The 27,959-nt window shown below is 45.1% G+C and overlaps 1 protein-coding gene across 5 annotated transcripts in view; it reads left to right on the forward strand.

Annotated features, from left to right (window-relative positions):
* The window catches only part of Piezo (piezo type mechanosensitive ion channel component), a 175,022-nt gene that overhangs the window by 118,518 nt on the left and 28,545 nt on the right, over positions 1-27,959 (forward strand). For all 5 annotated transcript variants that reach the window (XM_077686396.1, XM_077686399.1, XM_077686398.1 and 2 more), the window contains 4 exons: positions 2,908-3,028; positions 16,774-16,904; positions 24,066-24,227; positions 26,833-27,075. In XM_077686396.1, the coding sequence (XP_077542522.1) occupies positions 2,908-3,028; positions 16,774-16,904; positions 24,066-24,227; positions 26,833-27,075 (657 nt within the window). The remainder of the gene's footprint in view (positions 1-2,907; positions 3,029-16,773; positions 16,905-24,065; positions 24,228-26,832; positions 27,076-27,959) is intronic.

A 27,959-nucleotide genomic window follows, 5' to 3' on the forward strand; every position in this document is an offset into this window, starting at 1 on the left:
CTTATAAATTATTACAGAGAGTTACTCTGGAAGAGGTAAACGTGCTGATAATTTTTAAAATGACAGCTTCCTGATAAGTTTTGATTTTCGGGCCGCTTCCGTTGGCGTCACTTCCATCCGCCATGACATCTTTATTGCGCTGATTTACGACAGCACGCAAGAGACGCGCGATGTTTGGAGAGCTGGCCAAATGTGTCTCCGATTCTTGAGACTCTATTTCTACAAAAAACTCCGTCGCATGCCCCCGCGCGAGGGACACGAGTAAATGCAGAGCATTAGGGGTGGTCACGTGGCGTAGGTTGTGGTAGTTGGCGGTGGTAGTTGTAGTTGTTGTCGTACAGGTGCGTCGATGGCGCTTGAAGGCCAAGTACGACGAAATGCACGAGGTGTTGGAGCACGGGGAGTTTCCGAGCTTGGACGAGTTCCTGCGCGCCTTCGACGTGCGGTCCGGGGAGGAGTACTCGGAGATTCTGCAGGCTGGCGCGTCGCGTCCGTGCGTGCTTCACGCGAGGATCCCAGCCGAGAAGCGCGTGAACGCGTTCAACCCGTGGATCGGAAGGGTTCTCGACTGCAACATGGACCTGCAGATCATCCTCGACCACTACACGTGCGCGGCATACGTCATGGACTACGTCAACAAGGCCGACCGCGGCATCTCGTTCTCATAACGCGGGGTCCGCCGCTCGCCGCTGATGTTTCGAAACCGTGTCTCGCTCTTGATTCGATGGATCCGCAGCTCGACGCTGACGACTGGCGGCGGCCTCTCGTTCTCGACGCTCGGGATCGGCCGCTCGACGCTGACGCTTCGCCGCTGCCTTAGCGTGCGCAGTAGAGGGAGAGGAGGTAGCACTTGCTGCTGCAACGCCTCTTTCAGCGCCGGAGCACGCGCATGTGCGCCCGCACCTGACCTGTTGTTGAGAGCGGACAACGCCGAGGGACGACGGGTGACAGTGCGAGTTAAAGAAATGCTCTGCATTTAAAACAGTTGTAGCCGGGTTCATAAAGGCCGGAGTGATCCGGTCCGCGAGTGGTGAAGATGTTGGCGAAGACGACATCAATGACTCACAGGACGACAGCAATGCGCCGGCGCAACTCCCACTTGAAGTTGCTGAATTATTTGTTAGCGAGTCGCGGGAAGAAGACTGATTGTTTTGCCTAAACACCGTCTGTGGGTGCACGCCATCTGTGTGTATCAAACAATTTTGGAGAAGTTAGTTCTGTCTAGAATTTGGACGGTATATGCACATGTCTAGCCCTCCTTACCGGGGGATGCGTGCATAGACGGCGGCCCCCGCAACCATGAACTTTCGCCACACTTTCTAACGATCTGATTCACTATGAGTTTACCTAATTAACAGGTGCGTCTTGTACACCGGTGCGATTTATATACGTTTTTTTGTGGAAAAACTCATTTTGAGGGGGGTGCGACTTATACAAAGGTGCGAGTTATAGACCGGAAAATACGGTAGTGACACTGAGTGATTGTGGCTTAGGCTGTGCAGAAAATGTATTCAATATGCAAAATAGGCAAGCTTTTTGCATTAACAAATGTTCCATGTTTGCTTGAGTAGTAGGCTTGGTCCCGAAAAGCGGAAACGCCCGTGTGTTCAAGATTTCGGTGCACGTAAAAGATACCCAGGTGGTCAAAATCCGGAGCCCTCCACTACGGCGCTCCTCGTCACCTGTGTAGCATTGGCGCATTAAACCCTAAAATCAATCAAAGTAGCTTTGGTTCAGCCTTTCCTGTATAAAATGTGTGGGAGTGCGGGCAATACGCGGGGATATATACTATTTTTATTCGTGGACAAAGTGGGGCCACAGGTTATATGCAGGGACAGGCTATACATACACAAACAGTAATATGCCTACGACGTTACATGTAAACAGGCAGCTGTATGTTTGTTTGCCAGAATAAAGTCCGTCTTTCCAAGGCTTATTCAGCTGATTAGCTAGTACGCTCATTCACAAATGACAAATAAACATGTTTTCTTTTTTTGTGTGTGTGTGTGCTCGATGGGAGCAGGTCATCCTTCTTCACAAAGTTGAAAGGCATTAATTTTTTTCAGTGTGAAAGCTTTAGTTGTTGACTCGTTGGGTCAGAAAACCTGCATCCTACTCTATAAGCAAGAAATGGCACACAAAAAGGCCAACAGCCCAGAGAGAATTAAATTGAGCAAAAAAAAAAAGGAGTCAAACCCAGGGCTTCTTTCTGTACAGAAAGTGTGCGATGAGCTTGAATCCCCAACACCACCACAGTTCAATGTCACTAGCTGACTGAAAGTGGACCTAGTGATTGCATTGTGGCCTCAACTTAGAAACGTAGGTTACAGGTGTGTACTGTGGCGTACAAGAGTAATTTGAGCATCTAGTTACAGAAGTAGCGATTAGGCGAGTAGCAAAGTACATTCCCTTGAAATGTCCTCTGTTCTTGGTGATGTAAACGTGCATATGTGTTGGTCGGACATTATAAATGCCGTCATGATTTGGAGGCACGGGCAGCTGATGACCATTGCTTCATGAACTGAGGAAGTTGGCCAGAATTGTAGCAAACCATTTTAATGAACCTTTATTCAATCAATCAATAACCATTTTTGCCACCCCAAAATTTAGTGCTACTTTTTTGTGTTGCCATGTTGCATAAGAAGCTGTATTCGGCATTATAGCTAACTTTTTTTCATTATTTTTGGCTTAAAATTGACTGGTTTTGACAATGTGAGTATTAGGTGTTCTCCTCCCCAAATAGACTGTATAAGCATTGCATCTGCTTTCTAGCTCAGTGAGCTGGAGCATTACTTATTAGTAAAATACTTGTTTTGTCCGACTTGGCGTTCATATGTACAAACATGTTTGTCAGTGCACAGAACGTACAAAGTGTGACGTGTAATGTTCTTTTTTTTTTTTTTCCAGGAACAAAGGGCAGCTGAAAGGGACATTATGGAAAAGATAAAACGCAAGATGGACAAAATACGTGCAAATCAACATAAAGTTAGGGCTGGCGAATATGTTGAACCGGAAACACATTTTCAGGGTGAGTGGCTGTGCTTTTTTATGTGGCACTGTTTGGAGGAGGTATTAAATTATGCGCAAAGATCAAGTTTAATGTAGGCTGCCCATATTGGGGCTCTTCGATTTACAGTCTCGGACTCACCGCGGACTCCCCGAGAAGCAGTCCGGCATTCGATTTTCCCATGTATCCCTATGGCTTCGGGGAATCCTCGGACTACCCGCGGACTATCCGCGGTGAGTCCGAGACTGTAAATCGAGGAGCCCCATTATAAGTGCGTGACCCCTTTAGTTGGCTGCATCTTATTGTTTAGCTTCATGCATACCTGCTGCTTAGAAAGTGAACATAAAAAGCATTCAGCAACAAGATTAGGCAGAAATGTAATTAAGGCTGAATATTTGTTACATTGTGGTATTTATAGCTTGTTGAGCCAAATGTTTCAGCCATTCGTAAACTTGGGGGTCTTTTTTTTTTTTTTTTTTTTTGCCTCTCATCTTGTCAGTGCTTCATTGGAACTTGTGAATTTAGTGCATCTACTTCTACTTTTGGGAACTTATTTAGCTTTGACTTATAGCACCACAGATTTAAAAGAAATAAAGATTTTTCCCATTTTCATTAGTTGAGGATGAGAGGGGTTGCTTACACATAGTACTATTAATCGTACACTGAAGTCCAAAAACAGGTTGGCATACACCGGCAGGTTGAAGTGCCGACGATGCAAATATGGGGCTTGCGTTAGCGGGAGTTGTTTAATAATGCAGCAAATGGCAAAAATAGTGAATAGGTATAGTCGTCTTGTACATTTTTCCGCTCTACGATTTGGGACGTCACCAATTGTGAGTGCCTCAACAGGATTGGCACAGCTTGTTTCAGTGCTTTTCTGAAAAGAATAGTAATGTGAGACCATGTGTATGTAAAATAAATGTAGCTAGTGGCTTTAATTGAACATGTGTTTAAAATCACCAACTTCAGCTAACATTACCAAACTGCCATACTTACCCGATTCTAACGCGCTCCCGATTCTAACGCGCACCCGATTTTCTTGGCAAAAAAACCTAAAAAACTTGCACCTCCGATTCTAACGCGCACGGAACTTTGTGACCCAGAAAAACGAATGTGAGAGAAACGGGCGATTTATTTCCCGAAGTAACTCATCTTACTCCACGTCGCTTTCCGCTGACTACAACATCTCATCCTCGGTGCCGCCAAGCACGTTAGCGATGCCACACTACTGAACGAACATTCAACCATGGTCGATGGGATCGTGGCCCACACCTCGCACGCCCATCCCACGAGCTTCTCCAGAGGGGCACGCTTCAGCCGACCGCTCGTTTTGAACGCATGGAAGCCGCTCGTAAGCCACTCAGGGAAGCGGTGCACCTTTGTTGCTGCTACTGCCATTGCTGTATCAAGCGCGCAAGTGGAACAATTTGACGATTTGTGGGAATGCCGATAGAAAAGCCTAGGTTTCCTGCGTCCGAAACATGGATGGTCCGAAAGTTGGCGCCATCTTGAGATGGCAATGACGATGGGTGGGACAAAATTTCCGCTGTTTCGGCAGTTTCGGTTTCGTATCCGATTATAACGCGCATGCGACTTTTCCGCCTATTTTTTCGGGAAAAAAGTGCGCGTTAGAATCGGGTAAGTACGGTACCTCACGAGGCAGGCATTGTTTTAATTGATTTTTTTCGGGTGCTTTTCCTTAATGAACAAATGTAGTATAAATGTTTGTGAAGGTGGACGCATATGCAACCATTTGTTCCTGCTGCCAGCATACATGTAAACCGGAGAACACCGACAACAATGGGAGATTATGAGCGAGAGTGGCAAGGCAACCAAGCTTGTTTACTGTTCGTGCTTTACACACTTTCCCCCAGGTGCCAGCAGCTTCTCTGTCTGTGTCACGCAGTTCTGTGTTATAAAAAAGGAATTAAAGAAAACTGGAGAGAGAATTCCAGCTCTACTTGTTTCTAAACGAATGCAGCTCTGCTTGCAGCCGAATCAAAGCTGAAAGAGTTTTGGAAGGGGCTATTGTTCAGTTGAAACGAGTTGTTCAGCCTTTACTGTGCCTTTAGTGTCATGTTGGGAATGTGATTTTTGTGTGAAAGCAGTTTTCTTGCATACATTTCTTTGGCGCTGTTTGCCCTTAGTCGGCCTTGAGCCATAAAAATCTAAACATCATCATCATCTTTTTTTTATATAGTTTTATGCCTTTCAGGTTGTGTTACGATACTTAAGACGTTATGAGCAGTATTGCCATTCATTATTATGCCCATCATGGTACGAGTATAGCATGAAAAATGCTTTGTGTCAAACACTTTCATGTCACGCTCCTTAACCTTTGCCGAAACTGGTTTTAGCTGAAGACTTTTCAATTGTCTTATTAAATTACTTCGCGTGTTTGCGGTCTTATTTCCTGCTTAGATTCATTTTGCACTTTTTGGCATTTATTTCTGAAAGTTAGCTGTGATACAAGGTGCAAAATTGGAATCACGATAATATCATATATTAGTAATACCTGCTGGATTATATGAATGGCCCCAAAGATAAATAAATTGAATTTATATGTCAAGTTCTTTTTGGTGACAGAAATATTGTAAGAAAAAAAGTAAATTAAAACCTGCAACTTAAAATATCAATTCTGCATACCGTATTTTCGCGATTCTTACACGCTCCAGATTGTAATACACATGTGGGCTTACTAGAGAAAATTACAAAGAATAATGGACTCGGGTTCTACCACGCAGATGCCAAAGACGTGATAACATGCACCTGGCAAAAGATATTTTGTTTGGCGTTTGCAACTGTGGCAGTGAAAATGCCTTGTGCTTTTAAACTTGGTTTTACAGCTAATGCTGGCTTTAAAACTGTAGCGGAAAACATTAAAAGCATTTGCTATTTAACCCTTCAAGGGTCGAATTGAAAAAAAAAAAATCTTTCCCAGATGGTCAAATTACTTTATTGCAGATTTTGAATGTAAAAAATGTGTAAAGTCGGGAATAAATTCTAAAAAAAAATCGGGAACAGTAAACAAGGAGAGCGAGAATACCTCGTGAGCATCGGTAATAAACTAGCTAGTAGCAGCGCTAATATAGATCGAAATCAGCTTCCACCGCCCCTACAAGGGAGTGCCGATAAAGATAAAAATCAAGTTTCACGCGCCACCATTGCAATCACGCGGTGAAACTGAAACTATAAAAAGGTGCCGACACAGACCTCGTGACGTGCTGAAGATAGAGAGTACTGTTTTTCTCTGCAAGAAGGTAACACAATCAAATTTCTTTTGAAAGTCCTAGGAGGTGGCAGCACCTCCCAGTGAGCATGCATCGTCATTATGGCGCGAAATTTCAAACGGAGGTTTGAAACCGTACCCATATGGCAAAGACCTTGCGGGACAGAAAACCGCCACTGTGCGTATACGGCAAAAACCCCTAAAGGGTTAAGCATCTTGGCCCTCGTAATGTCACACCTGACGGGGCCATGGGTTCATTCATTGCTCGTTGCTCCTTTATGAATTCCTCCATAAAGTCAGTTTTCAAAAATGTCCATGCTTGCGGCCGGTGAATCCTTTCCTGGAAGCATGGCATGGAAATATGACACTTTTTTTGGGGGGGGGCCAGTAGTGCACACACCTCCGGGATGTCCACTGTGCATGATGCACTCAGTTCCCTCGCTCCCGGCGAAATGAAACAAAACCTTGTGGTTGAAGGACAGTTCATAGCGGTACTTCTTTGGAGCCGTAATTACTGAAATGAGGTGCTAATAGTAGCAGCAGCATCATATGCAACACCAGGCTAAAATTTGCCGGTACACAAAAATTTACCCACGTGATGTACTTTTGAGCCCGATTGTAACGCGCACCCAAATTTGAAAGCCACTTTTAGAGAAAAAAAAGTGCATTCTAAGTGAAATTAGATGTAGTAGAATTGATTGATTGTAGGGTTTAACGCGTGGACGCAACGAAGGCGATGAGGCGCGCCGTAGTGGAGGGCTCCGGATTAATTTTGACCACCTGGGGATCTTTATCGTGCGCCGAAATCTCGTACACACGGGCGTTTTTGCTTTTCGCCTCCATCAGAAAAGCAGCCGCCGCGGCCGGGAATCGAACCCGCGACCTTGTGCTCAGCAGCGCAACGCCTTAGCCACTGAGCCACCGTGGTGGGTAGATGTAGTAGAAGATGTTGTAGAGACTCCATGTTCCAGATGTGGAATTTGTTTCATACTTTGGAACATTACTTGACATCCTTTTTTAGGTTGAGCAATAAGGGTTGATACTACCTACCATTTACTGGATTTTAAGCTTTAAATTAATGCAACAAATTATATCGGGATTGATTAGGTGGGCATTGAGAAATTCGTTTTTTTGCTGCAGGGTTTTTTTCATTTGGCTGCTAGAGTGGGAGCTCGAGGTCTTGTTTTATGCAACTGCACTTGATATTCTTATACAAAGTTGTTACTTTAAGTGTCATTTGCCTTTACTGGATCAATTTCATCTTGTAGCATTCTGTTCTCCCTGCTTCTTCTGTTACAGCTTGTGTCTGCTATTTGTGTCCAAATTTTGCCTTTCTGTTGCTTTTTTTGAAGTGAAGCATGTCGTCATTTTGTCAATTAGTTTAAAGGTTTACTTGGCGAATTCACTTCACTGTTTTGAACTTGCTGTACCTGCATTAATGCCTTTTGGTTTTAATGTGGCTGCTAGGATATGTTAGGGTTCAGGGTAAAATGCACTTAGTTGTAACGTGTCTCAGAGTCGATACATTCCATAGGCCAGTTTTGGTTGGAATCCGTTGCTTCATTTGGTTAAAGTGCATGGCAGAAGCATTGCATGTTTCTGTGGCTCCATTTTTGGTTGTACAAGGTGTTTCACGTAACATTGATTGTGCCAAAAAATTGAAATGCTTGGTGAATTTTTCAGCAACAGAATAAATACTGTTGTGACTTCCTCTTCGTCACCCCTTGCAGCAGACGACGCTAACCATCATCATTTCATTACGCTTCACGAGCTGCCGCATGCTAATGTGGCGGCGCCGGCTCGCGCCTGCTTCTTCTTCTGTTTTCCATTAAAGACTCATCGGATCACGACGTGTCGCTCCCCTTCCTGAGCATCGCGCCACAGCTGGAGGACCCAGAGGTCCAACACATGGTGCCGAAACCCGGGAAGGGGAGCGACTACTGCAGCATGCTGCGTGAAATCCTTTTAAGGGTACTACCGACAGACATGGTCCTGCGGTTCCATGAGGGGCGCAAGACGCCATTTTCCCCAGATGGCGCTTCATTGAACCCACACGGCGACTCCTCCGGTCGAATGACCTCTCCGGACCAGGAGCTTCAACTGCTCTTGGATTTCTTCGACCATCAGCTCACGTGTCGGGAGGCTCTTGATGAACACGCCACACAGCAAATTTACCGAACCTCAGAAGATGGACGAAAACGCAGCTTTCTGCATGACGTTGCAACGACCTCAGCTTTGCAAGGCACAGTGAGCAGGCTACAGCAGTGTTTGTTTTGCCACTCTGGAACGCACTCTGCCGAAGACTGTAATGCCGAAAAACTGAGCCTTTCGTCCAAAAAGGAGATTCTCGCCAAAACAGGACGATGCTTCCTTTGCCTCAAGAAGGGCCACATGGCTAAACAGTGCAGAAGCCTGTTTAAATGTAGCAAGTGCTTGAGGAGGCATGCAACATCCGTGTGCGCCTCAGACAGTACTAAGAACGACGATGGCAACGTTACCTCGACCCCTGTCAACTTGGTCTCCAAACAAGCGGGCTCAGTCGTGCTGCTGCAGACTCTCACAGCCAAAATAGGAGGCATGAAAACGTCAGGGCGCTACCGAGTTCTGTTTGATGGGGGAAGCCAGTGGAGCTTCATTACCGCCAGTGCTTCTCAAAAACTCGGTTGCAAACCGCTGGGCGAGGAAACGTTAACCGTAGGCGTGTTCGGAGGTCAAAATACGCGGAAAATGATGAAGAAGGTACGAGTCATCCTTTTCGCTGCAGACAACATACGCCGGATTAGTATCGAAGCGCTGGAAGTTGAGACGATATGCAGCGAAAATATTCCCCTACCAGGAGAGAGAGTTTTAACGGCTATGAATGAGATGCACCTGGATACGCAGCCTCTCTCTGTACAAGGAGTTAATGACAAGCAGACTGCGGTCCTCGTTGGCTCGGACTATTACTGGGAGCTGGTAACGGGTACCGTAAAACCTGTGCATGGAAAGCTGAAGGCTGTAGAGACTAAATTAGGATGGACTGTGCAAGGCCCATCGTGTGCTGCAGCCGACATCATTCAGTGTGCCAGTGCTGTTGTCCTTCGATCGTCCGTTGAAGATGGAGTGGTCTCTAAACTTTTTCGTCATTTCTGCGAACTTAAAAGTGTCGGAGTCAAGACCCCAGAAGGACGAGTGGCAAGCAGCGATTCCGCGCTGCTGCCGAATTCCGAGCAAAACACCACGGAGAGAGACAAGTGGGCATCCCCACAACCAGACCATCCACTACCCGACTTAAACGCGTGGAAAATCACAAAGGTGCCCTTTAGAACAAATTCGAGTACTGTACTCCCAATGGTTACGTCGAAGCACCAATTCAAATCAGTGGAAAACAGCTGCCCACTGACAGCCCGACTGCCGAAAGGCTCCCTAGACGGTCGTTTCATTGGATCAGAGTTCCCTAGTAAAGAAGCGATGCACCAGAATAAGGTCTTCCGAGAAGCGTCAACGAACACAAGACAATTGGCAAGCAACGACCCTGTTGCATCCTCCGTTTCGGAACAAGGAACTCCTTCATCGGAAAAGTCTTTTTCCTCGCTTTCTGGAGGCTCAAAAGTTCTACGATTTCACAGCAACAAGCAGTCGGACACCTTTCCGATCAAGTCCAAGATAATCCTGCACTCCAGCGAGCTGGCGCCACAGCCAGCAGAAAATCTTCGTGAGCGAACATCTGGATTACGAACCGAGTCCAAAAGACGCAAACGCAGAAAGAAAGAGCGAGTCAGAAGACGTCATGCCGAGCACAGAGGGAGGCTTCAAGTGAAAGTTCACATGGTCCAGACAAGGAGCACAAAACCCTCGGTCGTTCAAACCCTCACAACGGGAACCTGGCTTGCAAACGAACCATGGCGTGACTTGAAGGTGCAGCAACACGCCCGATGGTATAAGCACCGGTGGCGGCAAAAACGATCTCGGCATCAGAGGAGTGATGATACCAAGGATATCACGCCCAACCAAGCAAAAGAGACACCCTTGAAGAAAAACGTGGGCTACACTGTGAAAGGCAACGTCCAATACAACTCTGTAGTTTGGGACAAATCTCATTGCTAGACTTGATGGCATCGTCGGGCCCAGCAGTGTACGTTTTTCCTGGGGCACTACACCCAAGCGTCCCGTACCCCTACTTAACCCTTTGGAAGCCCCTTAGCGCCATCTGTCGGCGGGGGAGACTGTTGTGACTTCCTCTTCGTCACCCCTTGCAGCAGACGACGCTAACCATCGTCATTTCATTACGCTTCACGAGCTGCCGCATGCTAATGTGGCGGCGCCGGCTCGCGCCTGCTTCTTCTTCTGTTTTCCATTAAGGGGGGAGGCTGGTCTTAGAGAAACTTTTTTATTTTTCAAGCTATTGAGATGAAAACTTCCAAACAGATGTATTTCAGCATTCTGATTTCAAATATCAATTTATATTTTGGATATCGCAAGTAGTTCTAATTTCATACAGATTTCATTGTCAAAAGCCTATCCCCAATTAAAAAAAAAATCTGCTTTAATGATGCTTCTAAACTGCACTTCATTGCATTGCTTAGCAACCAGGGAGTGCAATAAAAGTATTCCCATGCTTCTAGCCTTCCTACAACCAATTGTATGAGGGTTCAAACTTTGTTGTTTGAACAAACTTCGTCCTCATACAACGAAGTTTGTTCAAACAACGAAGTTTGAACCCTCATACAATTGGTTGTAGGAAGGCTAGAAGTATGGGAATACTTTTATTGCACTCCCTGGTTGCTAAGCAATGCAATGAAGTGCAGTTTAGAAGCATCATTAAAGCAGATTTTTTTTTTAATTGGGGATAGGCTTTTGACAATGAAATCTGTATGAAATTAGAACTACTTGTGATATCCAAAATCTAAATTGATATTTGAAATCAGAATGCTGAAATACAACTGTTTGGAAGTTTTCATCTCAATAGCTTGAAAAATAAAAAAGTTTTGTCTAAGACCAGCCTCCCCCCTTAAAGACTCATCGGATCACGACGTGTCGCTCCCCTTCCTGAGCATCGCGCCACAGCTGGAGGACCCAGAGGTCCAACAAATACTAATTCAAGGGGGCACACTGGTCTTAAACCAGAACGTTTATTTTTACAGTTATGATGAGGAGAATTGGGGGATATATGCAGTTTTTTGTTCTGATTGTAGATATAAATTTGCTTTTGTGTAAAATAAATATATTCAAATTTATTTGGATTTTTATTTTTGATTTTTTGACAGCTTTTGTAAAAGAACTGCGGCAGAGTTGCAGCTGAACTAGGTACCAGTTAACTGTGCGCAAATCAAGGAGTGCAGTAATACTAAAATTATCATTCTAGCTGGTCTGCAGCAGAAGTTACTTCAAACAGTTGTGACTTCTGGTACAAACCAGATAGAATGATAATTTTAGTCTTATTTCACTCCTTGATTTGTGCACAGTTCACTGATACCTGTAAAAAAATCAAATATAAAAATCCGATACAAATTTGGATATATTCGTTTTACACAAAAACAAACTTTATATCTACAATCAGAATGGACTACAAAAGTCCCCCAATTTTTATCATCACAACTCTAAAAATAGTTTTTGATCAAAGACCCATGTGGCCGCTTGAAAGGGTGTGGACATCTACATTTTGATTAGCCTGGAATTTAGTTCAGATAAAATAAACGATTTGTAACATATGCTGCAGCTGAACAGTGAGCGGGGCTAGCTGGGCTAGCTGGTTTGTGGTAAGCGTGATGTGGACCTCGAAACAGCGCAACAGGGCGGGTAATGTGAGGTGGGCGCTCATCTCGTGTTACCCGCCTTCACTGCTGTCTTTCCCCTGTTGTGCTGTTTCGAGGTCCATATTGTGCAACTTTGAACGAGCGCGTTTAGTTGTTGAGAGTCTAAAGAAATGGTGAATACAACAGTTTCTGTGAAAATGTCTTTAGTATAGGAAAGTGTATTTCACAATCTTTCAAACAAGACGTACCCCATACAATCTACTGCCTTCTGCTGGAGCCCCCCAGAGAAGATAGGCAACGCCTCTGCTCGCAGCTGCTGTAGTTATCAGCGGGCATGTGCCTGCTGCAATATTGTGCCGCTTGTGCGCTGTTTTAATTTTACCTGGGTGCCACAAATTTTAAGGTATTGTCTCGGATGGTATTTGGAAAATTTTGGGGTGGTGTTCTGCAAATTTGTTGTGGAAAATTTGTGACCGAGTCCACTTGTTAAAAATTTAATTAAAAATTTAGTTACTTTATCTTAACTAATTTTATGACTAATCAAAATCTAATCATGGGGCGATATTGTCTACAGCATTTTGGATAGTTATTTAGGCATTTAGACGAGAGCCTTGCGTGCTATGCTTTACGAGATGAAAAACCCGACGTTGTGAGCAGTGGATAGCCCCAAAATTCTACTTGCATGCGTGGAATGCAGCTTTTGATTGAAAGGGTGCCAAGGGAAGAAATAAAACACGAGAGACATAAAACAAGCATGAGCTCCGCATGGCTCCAGTACCACACACAACTCATCACTCCGTAGCACACCAGGAGGAGTTCAGCCTGCCTAGTGTCTGGGGAGCTGGCGGGGGATGGCACCTTGTCTCTTGATGGAAAGCACTTTGACTTCAGGTGTACAGCCACTTTATGTGTTGGTAGAGCACGGTTGACCACACAAGTACATAAACAGCGTTGAAGCTGGGTGCGTACAATTCTAGTAGAAGCCACAAAGCTTTAGCATTCAAGCCACTCGTAAGCAGATTTAAGGGGGAACACTGATCTTAAAACAATTTTTAAGGGCCCCAAGGAATATTTTTACTTTCTTGCTGGATAATTCAATGAAGCACCCTGCTTTACGGAGGAGCAGTGAGCTCCCCCGGTTATGTGTATGTTGCTAATATACAGCAGTGCAGAGGCAGCAAGTTAACCTTTGGGAGTTGGCAGTGTGACTTCTGAATAAGCTTCATGGGAGGGGGGCTATAGGTAGGTCAGGGGTTCTTTGCGAAGACTTAATTGTGTATCATTTGCTACATTGTCCTAAACCACCGACGCTAGACAAGATTAAAGGAAGAAATTACGCACATGCATCCTGTGCAACTTACTCCTGTTCACCGAACTTTGAAATAAACCACATTAGGGTGGCATGGTGTCAGCATGTCAAATACTTGCCTTTGTTGTTAGTCCCCCCCCCCCCCCCTTTTTTTTTTCCAGTTTTATTGAACAGTTTGGGTTTCATTGTGCGGGTATGTTGTAATTTTTCTGTCTTGGCCAACGTCAGCAGCAAGATCTTTGCGTCGCGGTACGCAAGGGTTGGTATCCAACTGCCCCAGTGGCGGTCAGTTCATGGGTACCTTGTTTGAGCCGATCTGATTTGGACGGCAGACTGGGGCGCAGGTGCTGGGGGCAGAAGCGTAACAGGGCTTCCCCTCCCCCGCCGGTAGAGTACTCAACCCCGTACTCGACGCCCGCGGGGGGCCAGTCCCTGCTGGAAGAGGAGCCCCCTGCGGGGGGTGGGGAGTCGCCCTCCATGGGCCAGCTGACTATGTCTCCCGTTTCGGCGGGCTTCACGGCCTACCTGGACAGCTACATGGAGCCCCGGCTGTCCACTGCGGGCCAGCCACATGTGCGACTCGCCAGTCTGCCCCGGCCCTCGGCGATTGCGCCCCCCCGCCAGGGCTCCAGCCGCCGCTCGTCTCACTATGCGTGTAAAGGGTCTCCCTCGACTCCCGCCTGCCCGCCTTGTGTGCTGGCTTCTCCAGGTCTCTCCCCGCAAGCTGCATTCGGCACCGTCAGGGGCCACTCGCGTTCCCAAGAGGGAGCTTCGGCTCTGTAGCATCACTTAACTGCTGGGCTAGATGGCATCTTGCAGCAACCACTGGATAATTGGCAGGAATGCTTGTCGCACGTTAAGAGCTTTTTTTGTCGCGCAGGGCAATCTTTGTTTCTTTCTCTTTTCTTTTTATTTATTTCAATTTCTAAGTAAATGATTCAATCACTTGTGCATTTGTCCATTCAATCATTTGCAATATAACAAGTAATTAAATTGTTCACAGAATACTGAGAGTGCTACTTTGGCCTTTTGTAGGATTGAGTAGTTTGAAAAAAATTTGGGAGAGCTCCCTCCAAGGGCTGCTGAAAGGATGGGAAGCATATACAGCAGAATCAAAATATGAATTCTTCGAGGTAGAGAAAAATATTTGTCATCCACAATTCATACGAGGCACGTGTGTCACTTCAGGCCAGCTAGCACAGTGTCCATGACTCTGAATGAGATATTTCCAATTGTGCGAGCTGTGAACTAAACGAACCAATTGATCAGAGAAGATGCATATTTATTGTCTCTGCTTGCACCTGCAAAAGTCTGTTACACTTCCTGGGTTCTTTCTTTTGCTGTGAGATTGCTAAGCATGCATTCTGAAAAAACTTCTAAAATGCACACTGATTTCTCCACTTACAGTGCTAGCTGTACAATAAACGTTTGCTACGCGAGCTAAGTCTTTCTTGCACGGCTGTCTGATCCACGATACCAGCTGCAGTCAGAGCCATTTTTCGAGCCACTGTTATTGCCATAGAAGCCCTCATTGATTGTATCATCTCTCACAGCATGAGAATGCATGTGAGTAACACTTCAGCTAACTGTACACACTGCAGTCCAGCTGGGGAAGTTTTAGAACCTGAATCATCCCAAATTTCCTATCAGCTGTGATCATATCACTGGGATTCTACTCAACTGAATCATGCAAGCGGTTAAGTTTGTTAGGGGTTTGCTGCATCCTGAATTAAGCGAGACTGTATGGGATGACGAGCAGCAGGTTGTTCTTGCTCTGCTCCGAGTGCCAGTGCTCAGTGTGAGCACTTCCAGAGAACATCAATGTTCTCAACCCAGGGGTTACGTGCTGCCCCTTGCACAGCTCTTTTTATACCAATTGCAGAGAAAGTAGAGAGCTGCAAAGCATGCCACACATGATGTGTAACCATGTCTAGAGGAGTACACTATGCATGGCATCCTTTGCAGTTTTTCAGCTGTCAGTTTGGCAGTTAAAAAAAGCTGCATAAGAGATAGGGAAAGAGTGATAAGTTAGACTGAGGGATGAGATGCAGGGTGTCTTAATAAAATAAGGCCTGCAGCCTTAAAAAAAGAAAAATCTCATCAAATAAAGTTTTAAGCAAGTGGTTTCAGCAAATCTAAGTTATCTCCCGAGGCTCGAGTTGCGCTGAGATTTTTTCTTATGAAAAGCAAAAAGTGTATTGTACAATATATTTACATTTTGTGCAGCGTTATGCTGAAATTTTTTGGTTGTACAAAGACACACGCACGCATGCACATGCACATGCACACACACACAGACAGACAGACTATTGTGATCCGTAGAGTTCAAAGCAGTTTTTGGGAAAATGAAATGTGAAGTTTCTCATTTTTGATTGAACAGTTTTAAACCCGTGCATTTTGTTTACTTTAGAGCCTAGTAAGGTATTTATTCTAATTTGCCTTAACAGATTCAGAATTTTGCAGGACGAGTTTGTACCTAACCACATAAAAGTGCAGTATGAGCACTAGAGTTGAAGCTTCCTCTTGGATAGTTTCATTTCTTATAAAAATTATTTCCTTGGTAGTATATCTCTTTTGGATACAAGATCAAATAATGTCAAAAATTTGTTGATCACTGCTATTCTGGTTGTCATGCAGGATCTCGCACCAGAATTTTTATTATTGGTATGCTTACGTTTGTCTGTAACAGTAGAACTTGCTTTTGCTGCTAAAGTTTGAATTGACTTCCGAAATTTGACCTTGAGGAGCCGCCACACAACGTGTAGTAGTTTGCAGGCTTCCCTTTTAAGTGTTGTCTGTGGTGGTGCTTGTTGTGCAGTCGCTTGTCTCTCGCTTCCAATCTGTGTCGCTCTTGGCTACATGTGTTGAGCCAGTGGTGTTTCTCTCTGGGCCGTTTGTTTGCTTGGGCTGTTTGTATCAGGTGTCATGCCTACCTGGAACATTGTTGCCGTCGGTCACACACTTAACCACAATTTGCAGTTGTGTGTAGTTCACTTGCATTTTTTTATTCTTGGGTTTAAAAACTAATGCGAAGCGAACTGGCTTTGCCGTGGATGGCATTGGTATCAATGACTAATTACTGCTAGTTCAGTAAAGTTAGTTTAGTAAGCACCTTGCATACTTTATCAAAATCATATTCCTAAGGTTGGATGAGGAGTGTTCTTGAATGTCGCCTCAATGCTAAACAACTGTTATGTACTGATGCCTTTAGTGGGGGCTGTCTTTTGTTGTGAGGCAATTAGGCAGTTGAAATGCTGTTACCTTGCTTGTTGGGACCCCGTTCGGTTAAATGTGCTGCATGCGAGTTGTAGTGCGGCACATTCAGCATTCTCAAAGCATGGCTGCGAAAGAAAAAAAGAATCATTGGTGTGCATCCATATATCAGAGCCTGTTGCTTGGCCTGCTCATGGCTGCTTGTAGGTTCGTAATTGCTTGCGCCACAAGCTGGCACCACTGATACCTCTAATCAATGCCCCACTGCTCATTTTTGCAGCTATACGTTCTGGCGACTACTATCTTTTTGATGACTTTGCTGGAATGGACATTGAACTTGACCTTGATGTCAAAACTCGAAAGTCAGCAGAGGATGAAGATGCGGACGTTAAAGTTCGTGGCATCAATGCTGTGAGTAGACAGGAGGCATCAGAACTCTGGCGTTGAACTGCATGTTGACGGCACAGGGTGGTGGACTTGGTAGCACTTTATTAAGGCACTGTGTGGAAAAGACTTAATTTGAGGTGGACTGGCACATCTTACATGCCTGCAACAAAACCTTTGGAGCACTGCTGGCCACAATCTGCTGAATTGACAGGCACTGTCACTTTGTCTTCTTGCAAGCTGGAAAGTTGGTACTTCTTGATATGATGCAAGCATTGCAGGCATTTTCTTCAAGTATAAAATACACTTCTCGTTACTCAGCTGTGCATTGTGAGAACACTGAGTGCCCTCAATTTATTTTATTTTTTGCATGGGAAGCCATGTGTGCCTGTATTCTCAGCATTCACATCATATCTGCATGTATTACATGGAGCCCAAAAAACAAGTGTGATGTTGCTATTCGCTAGCCTTCGGGTTGCTTTTGTGTTCAAATTTCTTTTCCTCTGCTGCTATTGCAAATTCATTTGCATTTATACAATTACTGCCAAGGAAATAACATCAATAGCAGTCGATACTCTTGTCAGCCCTGAAGGCACATGCTTACTTACAGGCTGATGTCATGATTCAGTTTCTTGCAGGGTTGGATATGGGCATTGATACCTGCAGGCTACAGTTCTTCTCATATTGTTTTAACCATTGCACACCTAATACAATTGGGTAGTGGCTTAGGCCAAGAAGAGCTCCATCAAACTAGAAGTACATGAGTAAATTTGGCTTGCTTTTTTATGACCCAGATACAGTGTAGACCGCTTATAACGTATGTCGCGGGAGCCGCAAAAATCCGCACTATAAGCGGTACCGCACTATAACCAAAACGTGCGCGAATTCAACCAAATCGCCCCCTACCTCTCAAGTCATCCTAAATTTTTTATCACCCAAACGCACAGCACCTAAAAACGAAGGCAGGGTCTTTATTTCGTATTATTTTTAACATCAGCCGCTGCTGCAGGGTCTCGCATTGCGAAAGCGCGGTCTTACAAACGGCGAGTGCGGCTTTAAATTCCGTTGTGTTTGTGTTTTGAAAGACCATGGCTGCGTTTTTTGCGTCTATGAAGATGCCGCAGGACATGATAAGAAAGGCCAGCGGGATTTTTTTTTTACCCCACCTTGTGTTCATGATGCCGAAGGCGGCTGCTTATCAGCGCAACGTACTGGTGGTGGAAACCTTCGCACGGCTCGCTTGTTCGGAAAGAGCGGTGGCTTATCTGCACAATGTTCTAAAGCGTGAGCCGCATGGAGCGATTTCTCGCGAAAACGTGCAGCGCACGCCTCAGGCGCGGCGACGCCGGCGCGGATACAACTGGCGTAATGTGTGCGGCGCAGTAAGAGGTAGCAACATGGCGTCCGCACTGGCCGTGAAGCGGTGCAGGCAGCTCCAGCGACAACTTCTAAGCGCTCGCTGAAATGCCGCACGAGGCGCAAGCGAAGATGCTCATGCAAGAAAAGAGCTGATAATGTGACCGCAAAGTGGAATATAAACTGCTATCCACGCTGCTTGTGAAAGCGCCCATCAAAAAATACCGCGGTGGTAAGCCTAAACTAAAGTCCCTTCATTTGATCGAGGTACTTTAGCCTAAAAAACACCTCTGGCGCGGCTAGCCGGCTCTGGGCGCTTCGAATCTCCCGCCATTAGGTGCACGTCTTTTCATTGGTGCAAGTCGTCATGCTCCTCCCACTGCCATGCGAAGAAGCCACCGCGAGCGCGGAATCGTAGACGCGAGCATGAAAAAAGCGCACGCGCAACGCCGATGTGCACAATTCGTGTGCGAAAACGGGCCATGCGGTTCACGATTAATAGAAACAACTTGCCACGCGCAGACGGGGAGTCGGTCGCTATCTTCCGAGGTACATCAAGCAAGGTCAGCTGTGGTTATCACGTACGCGCGAACTGAAAAGGTGCCTATTTTTTTCTTGTGTCGAAGTTGGAGGAGAGCAAGGAGTGCACGCTGCGTCAGGTGGCCGATTTCATCATTTCTTTTTTTCTTTTGCTACCCTAAAACGATGCCCCAGCTGCGCCGGTGGTCACAAAACCGGTGGTCACAAAAACCTGCGTTATATCCGGTCCCGCACTATAAGCGGTTACGTTATAAATGGTCTACACTGTATATCCAATACCAAACAGGGGTTGTAAAAGTTCTGCAGGCTTTCACTTTTCTGTCACTAGTAGGCAAATAATGTTCTTTAATTAGCCTTTTTTATAGATCAACAGACAAATACATTTTGTAAACTGGGATGTTACACAGAGTGTGCGGTGGTACACACAAAAACAGGTGAGTTAATGCGTGCAGTACAGTCCAGTTGCATTTAAAGAAGCAGCTCATCACCATGTGAGGATATCACCGTATGTCATCATCTCAATAACTTTTAAGCTATTAGTATTGCTTGTAAGGAGTGTATTAAAGTTTATTTGATTACCCACAGTATCCATTTCAGCCTTATTAAACACTGACTCCTCTCTGCAGGCAAAATTTTCTTTTCATAGCTTAAAATTCCCTTTAAGCGTTCACTTTTTGAATGAAGGCTTTTAAAAATTCAGTTTAATCATGGCAAAGCTTCGCACTTTAAAAGCAGCCCCACGCAATAATGTCTAATGCCCTCTGGCAATCTAATGTACTGAATGAACCCAGTTTACAGGGAATGCTTGTTGAGGTGTGCAGGATGGCTCTGATCTGTGCGAGTTATACATGGTGCAAATCAGTTCGAACATAAACATTGAAAAAAGAAGACAGAAGGCAAAACACATTGCAGCATTTTCACTTTCACCAGCTTTTAGAAGCCTATTTTGCAGTATATGGTAGATGTGCAATTCAAAGCGTGGAAGTAACCATTCTACCCGCCACGGTGGCTCAGTGGCTAAGGCATTGCGCTGCTGAGCACAAGGTTGCGGGTTCGATTCCCGGCCGCGGTGGCCGCTTTTCTGATGGAGGCGAAAAGCAAAAACGCCTGTGTGTACGAGATTTCGGCGCACATTAAAGATCCCCAAGTGGTCAAAATTAATCCGGAGCCCTCCACTACGGCGTGCCTCACCGCCTGTGTTACGTCGGCGCGTTAAACCCCACTATCAGTTAATCAAGTAACCATTCTCAACGATACCGCTAAGACGTACAACTTTTCTTCACTCAAAAGGGAGCCATGGCAGAATAGCAAATACATCAGTAATCAGCACGGCATTTCCTGCACTTGCTGATTGACGTCACTGGCCATCCTGCACAGATTGGCTGCTGATGTTAAACTAAGGAGAGGATGCCATTCCTGTGTGGCCTTCTTTTAACAGGGCGACACGAATGCACCGCTCGCTCTAGTCTGGCCTACGGTCTGTCAAAATTGGCAAAAGTATCAGCAACCTGGGGCACCCATTTTCTTGTTGGAGCTGGGGAAATTTAGTTGGGCTGAAGTTGTCCAATTAGTCAGATTTAAAGCATCACTTGAAGCATTCATGGAACCCATGGCGACACTGTTGCACAGGTTAAATGCTCCACTAGGTTGAGTGTGTCAGACGGTGGTAGCCCTATCTCTGCTTCTTGCTGGACTGTGTCCATTCGTAAATAATCACTTTACTGACTGCCATGATCTGTCACGTTTGCCATGTACATCACAAGATCTTTTGGTACGTCATAAGACTATATGGAAATTAATTTGTAATGAAAACATTGTTTCACACCAAACAAAAGTGTAGTGAGTTATGAAGCTGCCCATCTTTTGAACAAAGCAAAGTTGTATGTTGCCTTGATAGTCTTTTTAGTGCATACCAAAAGGAACTGTGACATCCTCACTAGTCTACTTTTTTTGCTGATGGTTTATATGGCAGGAAACATATGATTGCAACATGATTGATTGGCAAAAATTCATTGACCTTTTAGAAAGTGGGTTTGGAGCACTCAGGAAGTAGGAGGCAAGCAATAATGAAAGCTATCCAACATTTAAAAGATTCCAAGTTTAGTTTGTCGTTTGATATGTGTGCTCCCAAAGTTGTCCCTTCAATGAGTTGGCGTTACAGCTTATATCACACATCTGGGGGCTAGATGCATCATAACATAAGCTAGAATGCCATGGTGTAACCATGTCAGTATTGGATACTTCCTTGCATATAGTGTCTGTAATGTCTGCTGGTTATATAAACCATTGACAAAAGAGGATTGGCATAGCTCTCAATTTCTTTAGCAAGACACTGTGCAGGACAACTTCAAGCACCCTGTACATTTTACTTGCACACCATGAACGACTCTACACGTGACCACCATTTCAGCGATTTTTGGGCATGATTTGGGGCATTTTAGGTTAAAATTGGGCATCAACTTGCTGCTAGTGTGTTTGTTGTCACTACCTCTTTAAAGAGTACACTAAAAAGCCTGAAAACACTCATTTTTTTTTTTTGGTTTCAAAGCTGTTTTTCTTTGTGCCAAAATTATTCAGGTATTTCAAAAATTATGAATGAAGTACTAAATACAATTTTTAATAATGCATTTAACAGTCGGATACATTAGACACAATTAAATTTTTAAAAGGTGAATTTTAGGTGCAGACACTTATGAAGTTTGACACACTTTAAAAAAGAGAATTGACATAGGTCAACAAAATACTCAGTCTTTAGCAGTAAATACGTCTGGAAGAAGTGAGCTTCTTGCTCAAAAGCACAACTTACACAATCATTTCCTCTTTTATATGGTAATGCTCAGAGTGCCATTGAGATTGGTGCGAAATTTTCTTCAAAACAAAACTGTACTTTTTGTACAGGAGACATCTAAAAATCTTAGTCAAATGGTATAGAAACCCTGCAAAGTATGCAAGTGCTATCTTCAGCCTGAATGAAACTGAAGCAGTGCTGCAATTGCTAAACTGCTAATAGTGGGGAATGTTGCTCGCAGGTTTGCATACAGTCATTGTCGGAACGGTAATCTGAAGAACTTGCATCCTTTTCAGACTAACTTGAGCATTTGGCATTGTTTATTAGACCTTCTACTGTTAAGTTTATCACCAAAATAATTTGAAAATGCAAAACGAGAAAGAAATTATGCTTACCAGAGCATCACACCGTGAGCAAAAAAAAAAAGCCACCTTTGACAACTTCAGTCCTTGTAGATTTTGCTTTCATTTAAAGAAATTCCTAAATTTAAAGAAAATCAAGTATAAATACTTGATAGAAACAAAGTGCACTCTTGATGCTACCTGCTTATCTATTGCATCACATGCTGAGAAACATTTCAAAGGCATTGGAGATCAGTGACCACAGATCAGTGAAGGCTTCCACTTAGGTGCACCAAGAAAGTAGTGCAAATCAGCTTTTCTGAAAACGACTTTGACTCACGCATTTACATATGTAGCAGGAAACTAATAATGCTATGATTACCCAGGTAATAAGCGATCGGTGTTTAAAAATGGATGAGACAACACCGCAGCTTCATCCGATATACAGCAGCCACACAGTGTTCAGGAAAATGGCTGTGCAACAAGCTGCAATGCGAATTCGATTTAAACATTGCAGCAGGTTTATGCTCCAAAATGAAAGTTCATTACTGCTGGCCTTTATTATGCTAGTTTACTCGAAGGTATTCTAAACTGCAATTTGAAAATGGCCACAACTCAATATTGACCTACGCAGGCTAAGCTGCCTATGTACTCAAGTTGTTTCACTCTGCAAGCTGACATGCTTGGAGTTAAACATTTGACAGAGACCTGTCTGGCCAGGAAGATACTGCGACAGGACAGTGTAGGCACCCGTGACAATATGACAGAGAAGGGGCAGGGAGTCCGCTGTTAAAGGGAACACTGGAGCCTGTCTCCAGGCGCTTTCGAAACTAGCACTACAAAGCCTACAGTGCCTGTCATCCCTCCCCTATATCCTTGAAATGTTTTAATGTCTCTCCAGCTCACACCATGCAGAGCTCCCTCTTTTTCTTTTTGGTGGTCATTCGTGATCCACTTCTTCTATGTGAATAAAGCTGCACTGCATGTGTCTGAGTAGGGCTTACGAACTTGTCCCCTTTGAAAGCTTCGAACACGTCTCAGTCAGTGCACGAAAGCTGCCACCGCTCTAGCTGTGGCTCATCTTCACTGATGTTCAGTGCCATGGTAGAGGAAAATGAAGCCTACCCCATCGCTTGACAGTCCATACCTCATTTTTATTGAGCGACCGAGGTTCCTTAAAAAGGAGCCATGAAGACAAAATGCAAGTTTGGTTCATTCAAAAGATTGCCTCGTTAGAATCATACTGACACCACTTTTAACGTAAACTTCGCTCAAATAAGCTGTATAATTAGGAAAAAAGGGAACTTCCATGTGACCCACTAGCTCATTTCCTGCAACAGAACCTATGATGTCATACCAGCCAGCTCTGCGATTGGCGGAGGCTGGAAAACGCAAACGCAAATTAGGCAGAGCTTATAAGTTTGCTGAACAAGCTATTTGCGCTTAAATTTAGGGCACATTCTTTTTATATCAGTAAGAATGGTGGTACAAACAGTGGAAGTTACGAAAACACGCGTAAACATAGAAGTACCGATGTGTACTGCTGTTGGTACGGCGCACACTATGCTTGGTTTAGCTGCAGAGCACTGCGGGACTTTGGGGTTGTCTCAGACGACACTGGCCGATTGACGCAAGCGACGGTGTCTGACGTGACCATATTTGTCGAGCGAGCACCATGTTTCACGAAACGATTATTTTCTCCATGAACAAAAACAAGCCAGGTTTAAATATGGTCACAAACAAACCAGAGGCAGAAAACGGCTTGCCACGGTATGGTGGCACCGTCTAGGTTCACAAACGGTAAACAAGGCTTCTTAATCGGCTGCAGAGCGGTCGGTTCCTGTGATGTCGTTGTGGACCACGAAAGCACACAATTTAGCTGGAAAATCAAAGTTTTAACCTAAATGGATTAATTTCTCTGTGAATAAAGCATCGTTTGTATCCGGACAAGCACTGGGGGGCACTATAAAACACAAACTCTTTTGAATAAAACAAACTTGTATTTTGTCTTCGTGGCCCCTTTAAACCACGTCAAATGTGTGTGTGGTCGTAGCAAATTAGGAAGGTGCTTTGATGCGTCCAGCTTTCCCAGTGCAGGCCGACGTTTCCTCCTGCCACTGCAGTGTGTGGGAAGAGCTCGCTTGCTGTCTCTACCTTTTGCAGCTGCTCAGCAATGCAATGAAAAGTGGCACCATCAAGTGCACATCGGAAGATGCACGCTTGGTGTCTGAGGAAGCAGATGACGTGAATGAGTCCAGTCGACTGTCGCCCATTGTCAGCATGGACAGGTCGCCACTCAGCCGCACTGTCTCGGGAACTTCACAGGTCAGCAACTCCTCCGCCTTGTGGTTTTGGTGCTCCCTTCTTGCGCAGCAAGCTAGTGCTACTTGCTCAATATGCTTACAAAGACAAAAACTTTGTTTTCTCGTTTTTATCTTATTTCTTAATGCAGGATTGTTTCTCTTATTTCAAATGTAGAGGACATCTAATTTATTGAAAATTTTGACTAAAAATAAATGTAATTGTGCTGCAGCTCTTGGATGCATTGCGGAGAAGGATAGTCTATTTTGAACAACTCGCTAGTGAAGATGTGTCGTAAAAGGATGTGTTGGTGCAGATTGTTATAGCCCGTCTGATATTGAATTGTAAGGTTCTTTACCTGCAGTTTATATTGCACCAGGTTTGCATTATTTCCTGTCAATTTGTCTACTTCTATATTTGTCCAGTTTAAAGTTTTGTGATCAGATTTGCACTTGGAGTCTTGCTTGTCTTAGGGTGAATCGCTGTGTTATCTTGAACTATAATGGACTTCTGAATACAAACTGCAGTTTATAGGTTGTTTTCGTTTTGTGGGGTTTTTCGGCAAATTGTAAGCTCGTTAGATTGAATTAGATTTTACATACCAAATTTAATTTTGCTACATTGCTTCCTTTGGGTAAGGCAAACCAGACAAGGCTATACAGAAAACTGCAAGAAAATGGCTGAAACGTTTAGCAGTGGTTCATTCTGTGTGCTTTGCCAGCATTAATTGATAAGCCTTCATAAAAAGGCTTGTTCATTGTCACAACAATGTCGTCCCAAGGCGGAACCGGCAGCTCGTGACATTATTATGACAATGAACAAGCCACTGCGAAGAAATGTCGGTCACGACAACCCAAGACGAAGGAAAAGGAAGGTTAAAGATCACCTCCTAGAACTAGCCAGTGGAGACAGCGACACCACAGCAAATGGTACCCTGCATGTCTACACAGACGCCGCAGTTGAACATGACCGCGTCTCACTCTGCTGGTACAGCCTCAAAGACCGAAGCGCAAATGCACACGTGCGCTTTGTCAAAATTTCCAGCTGAGAAGCCGAGCTAAGGGCCATCCTGCTTGCCTTGACTGAACATGCAGGCAAACATCCGAGCACCCTCGGCCCTCCTGAACAGATAATAATTTACACAGACTCAATGAACGCAGTTCGAGCCCTTGGTACACACAAAACTACCAGTCGCACTGTCCAAAGAATAAAGGAATTCATTGCTGAATGCGAACAGAGTGGCCTGCAATACCAAATCCGATGGGTCCCTGGACATGAAGGGATTGAAGGCAATGAAGAGGCACACAGAATTGTGCGGGAGCAACTTCGTATTCACCCCGAGCAAGACTGTTTAGAACCCGCTGATTCAGATGAGGAAGCCGACATCGACACAGAAGACGGTCTGCTTTGGCGAAGGCCGAGCGGAAGGCCGTCCTTCAAAACAAAATTCCGGAAGACCGCAACCCGTTGCCGCCCGGATACAGTCGATGGGCAACAGTGCGGCTAAGGCGTATAAGAATGGGCACGGCCCTTACGCCTAGTACGGCTCACTATTTCTTCGGGCGTGGAAACCCGTACAGCTCTCCGAACTGCCAGAAATGTGGTACCGGTGCCCTGTGCAGTGCTCGACACCTCCTGTGGGAATGTTCGACACTCAGTGTTCCTAGAGAACGCTGCCTAAAGACACTTGGCCCGCTACGACCGGCAGACTATGAACTTTGGGTTAACCCACTTGGAGCCCCACCTCATAGAAAGCACCTGCTGGACACTCTGCTGATTTTCATCAGAGGAGCCGGCATTGAGGACTGCTTTTAGGTACCTTTCTTGCCCTGTACTCTCCACTCCTTACTTCCTATCCCTTTTCCAACTCTTGACTCTTGCGCTATCCTGGAACGACACCAAAATTCAAGATGGCGGCGACAACGATCCCTTGCCAGAAAAAAAAAATGCGGAATGCACATGCACCTAACATTTTGCCAAAAAATGTTAGTCATCGCTCAAAACCATCAAGACTCCTCTGTGTCAGTCTCAAAGAAAAGTTCGCAGAATTCCTCTTGAAGTCCGCCTCGGTTTCCAGGTGCCCTACCAGTCCACAATGCAGGTCACCTTCCCTCAAGCCATCCAGTGCATTCCTTATGCCACAGCCCCTGAAAGATTGTACCAGAGTATCCTCAGGTAGCCCACGCCTCGGCAACAAAATCGAGCACATGCTGCCACCAAAAGAAAAACGAGGAATGGCGCGTAGATATCTGGCCATGATCAGATCGGATTGGATTATAGATTGGCCATGGCATGCCAGGGCTGCCTGGTGTGCGGTGGATTTTGGGGCTTGGACACTGTAGAGCGAGGGAAAAGGGGGGAGGGGGGGTGCTTTCAAACTTGAAATTAGCCGTGGATGTAGGGGCACAGTGGGGGCCCTTATACGGAATTTTACGGTAAGTTATTTTGTTAACAGGATGCACCAAATTTCTGGGCCATTTGCACCGATCACTTTCATATTCAGTGCCTTTAGCCCATTTTTCCTGGTCACTCTCCCGCTTTGTTGGCAGCACCCAAACTCGTTCAGTGACAGGGCACATGACCTCAGAGTGTTTCTGTTCCGCCACCAACCTCTCCGCGCTCCTTGCAGCCTTCCAAGTCCTCAAGTAAACCAGTGCCCAGTGCAAGTGACCAGCCTTCAACCAGTGCTGAGGAGGGGCTTCTGCCCGAAGACCCTCATCCCGGGTCTTCGGAGGCGGCTGCTGGTACTCCTGCCGCCTCCACTGCTGCTGCTGCTGCTGCTGCTGCTTCTGCTCCTGCTCCCTCCACCACTGTCTCTACAGCCTCCGCTGGCCTCACTCCCAAGTCCACACGTCGTGGCGAGGCCGGACAGGTTGGGTGTTGTTGTTGGTGTAGTGACTGCTGTGTGCCGGCACCATCTTCACTGCACTGGATGTGCATATAGTTTAGGTAGCAGTGAAATGTTTAAAAGGCTGGACCCGAGCATTCGGGCTGGCTGGTGCACTATAGGATCGAGAAATTGTGAAACCCTTTTGCAAGTTGTCGCAGAGTGGCTGTAAAGGAAGCAAAATCGAATTGCAGAAACTTGCGTGAAATATCTTTTCACATTATATGCTTGGAGCTTCAAAGGATCCGAGGCAAGCCCTCCTTCTCACCGCCCACATCTACTTTGCACTACTGCTGTGTTTGCTTGTTTGTGGTTGGTTATATGTTTGTTTCTAGTTTTGCATCAAATTTGAGGCTTGTTGAAGAATGGCCTCTTGCAAGCAATGAGTCACTAAGGGCACCTGGTGAGACGTATGAGCTGAGTTCTTCATTAAACTCTTGGCTGAAAACCCCTGTGACAAAAATGGCAGTGCAGGAACAGGCTGGATCAAAATCTTCCAAAATCTTGGAAGATTTTGGGTTTGATTCCTGCACATTTTTCGCATTGATGCAATTTACACTATCGAGGAGGTCTGCTGTGCTCAAAGAGGCAAGCAGCGGGTACATGTTGTGTTCTCTGACCAGTCGCTTCGTGTGAAAAGTTTTACAATTTGCTTCTTTTTAGTGAAAAAGCATTTAAGTTAATGCAATTCAAGCTACGAGCACACTTGCTTAGCTCCAAATGTACTTTAGACAGGTAGCTAGGAAAGTAGGTCAGAATTTTTTTATGTAACAGCATGAAGACTCGGTTCTGGCAATACTAGCTTGCTAGAGCACAAGCAGTTTGCACTTATCTTATAGCGAAATGAAAATGATGTAAACAGGGCTAGG

The sequence above is a fragment of the Haemaphysalis longicornis genome, unplaced genomic scaffold, assembly GCF_048455015.1.
Source record: "Haemaphysalis longicornis isolate Haplotype H1 unplaced genomic scaffold, Haemaphysalis longicornis Haplotype H1 scaffold_1, whole genome shotgun sequence".
Taxonomy (NCBI): domain Eukaryota; kingdom Metazoa; phylum Arthropoda; class Arachnida; order Ixodida; family Ixodidae; genus Haemaphysalis; species Haemaphysalis longicornis.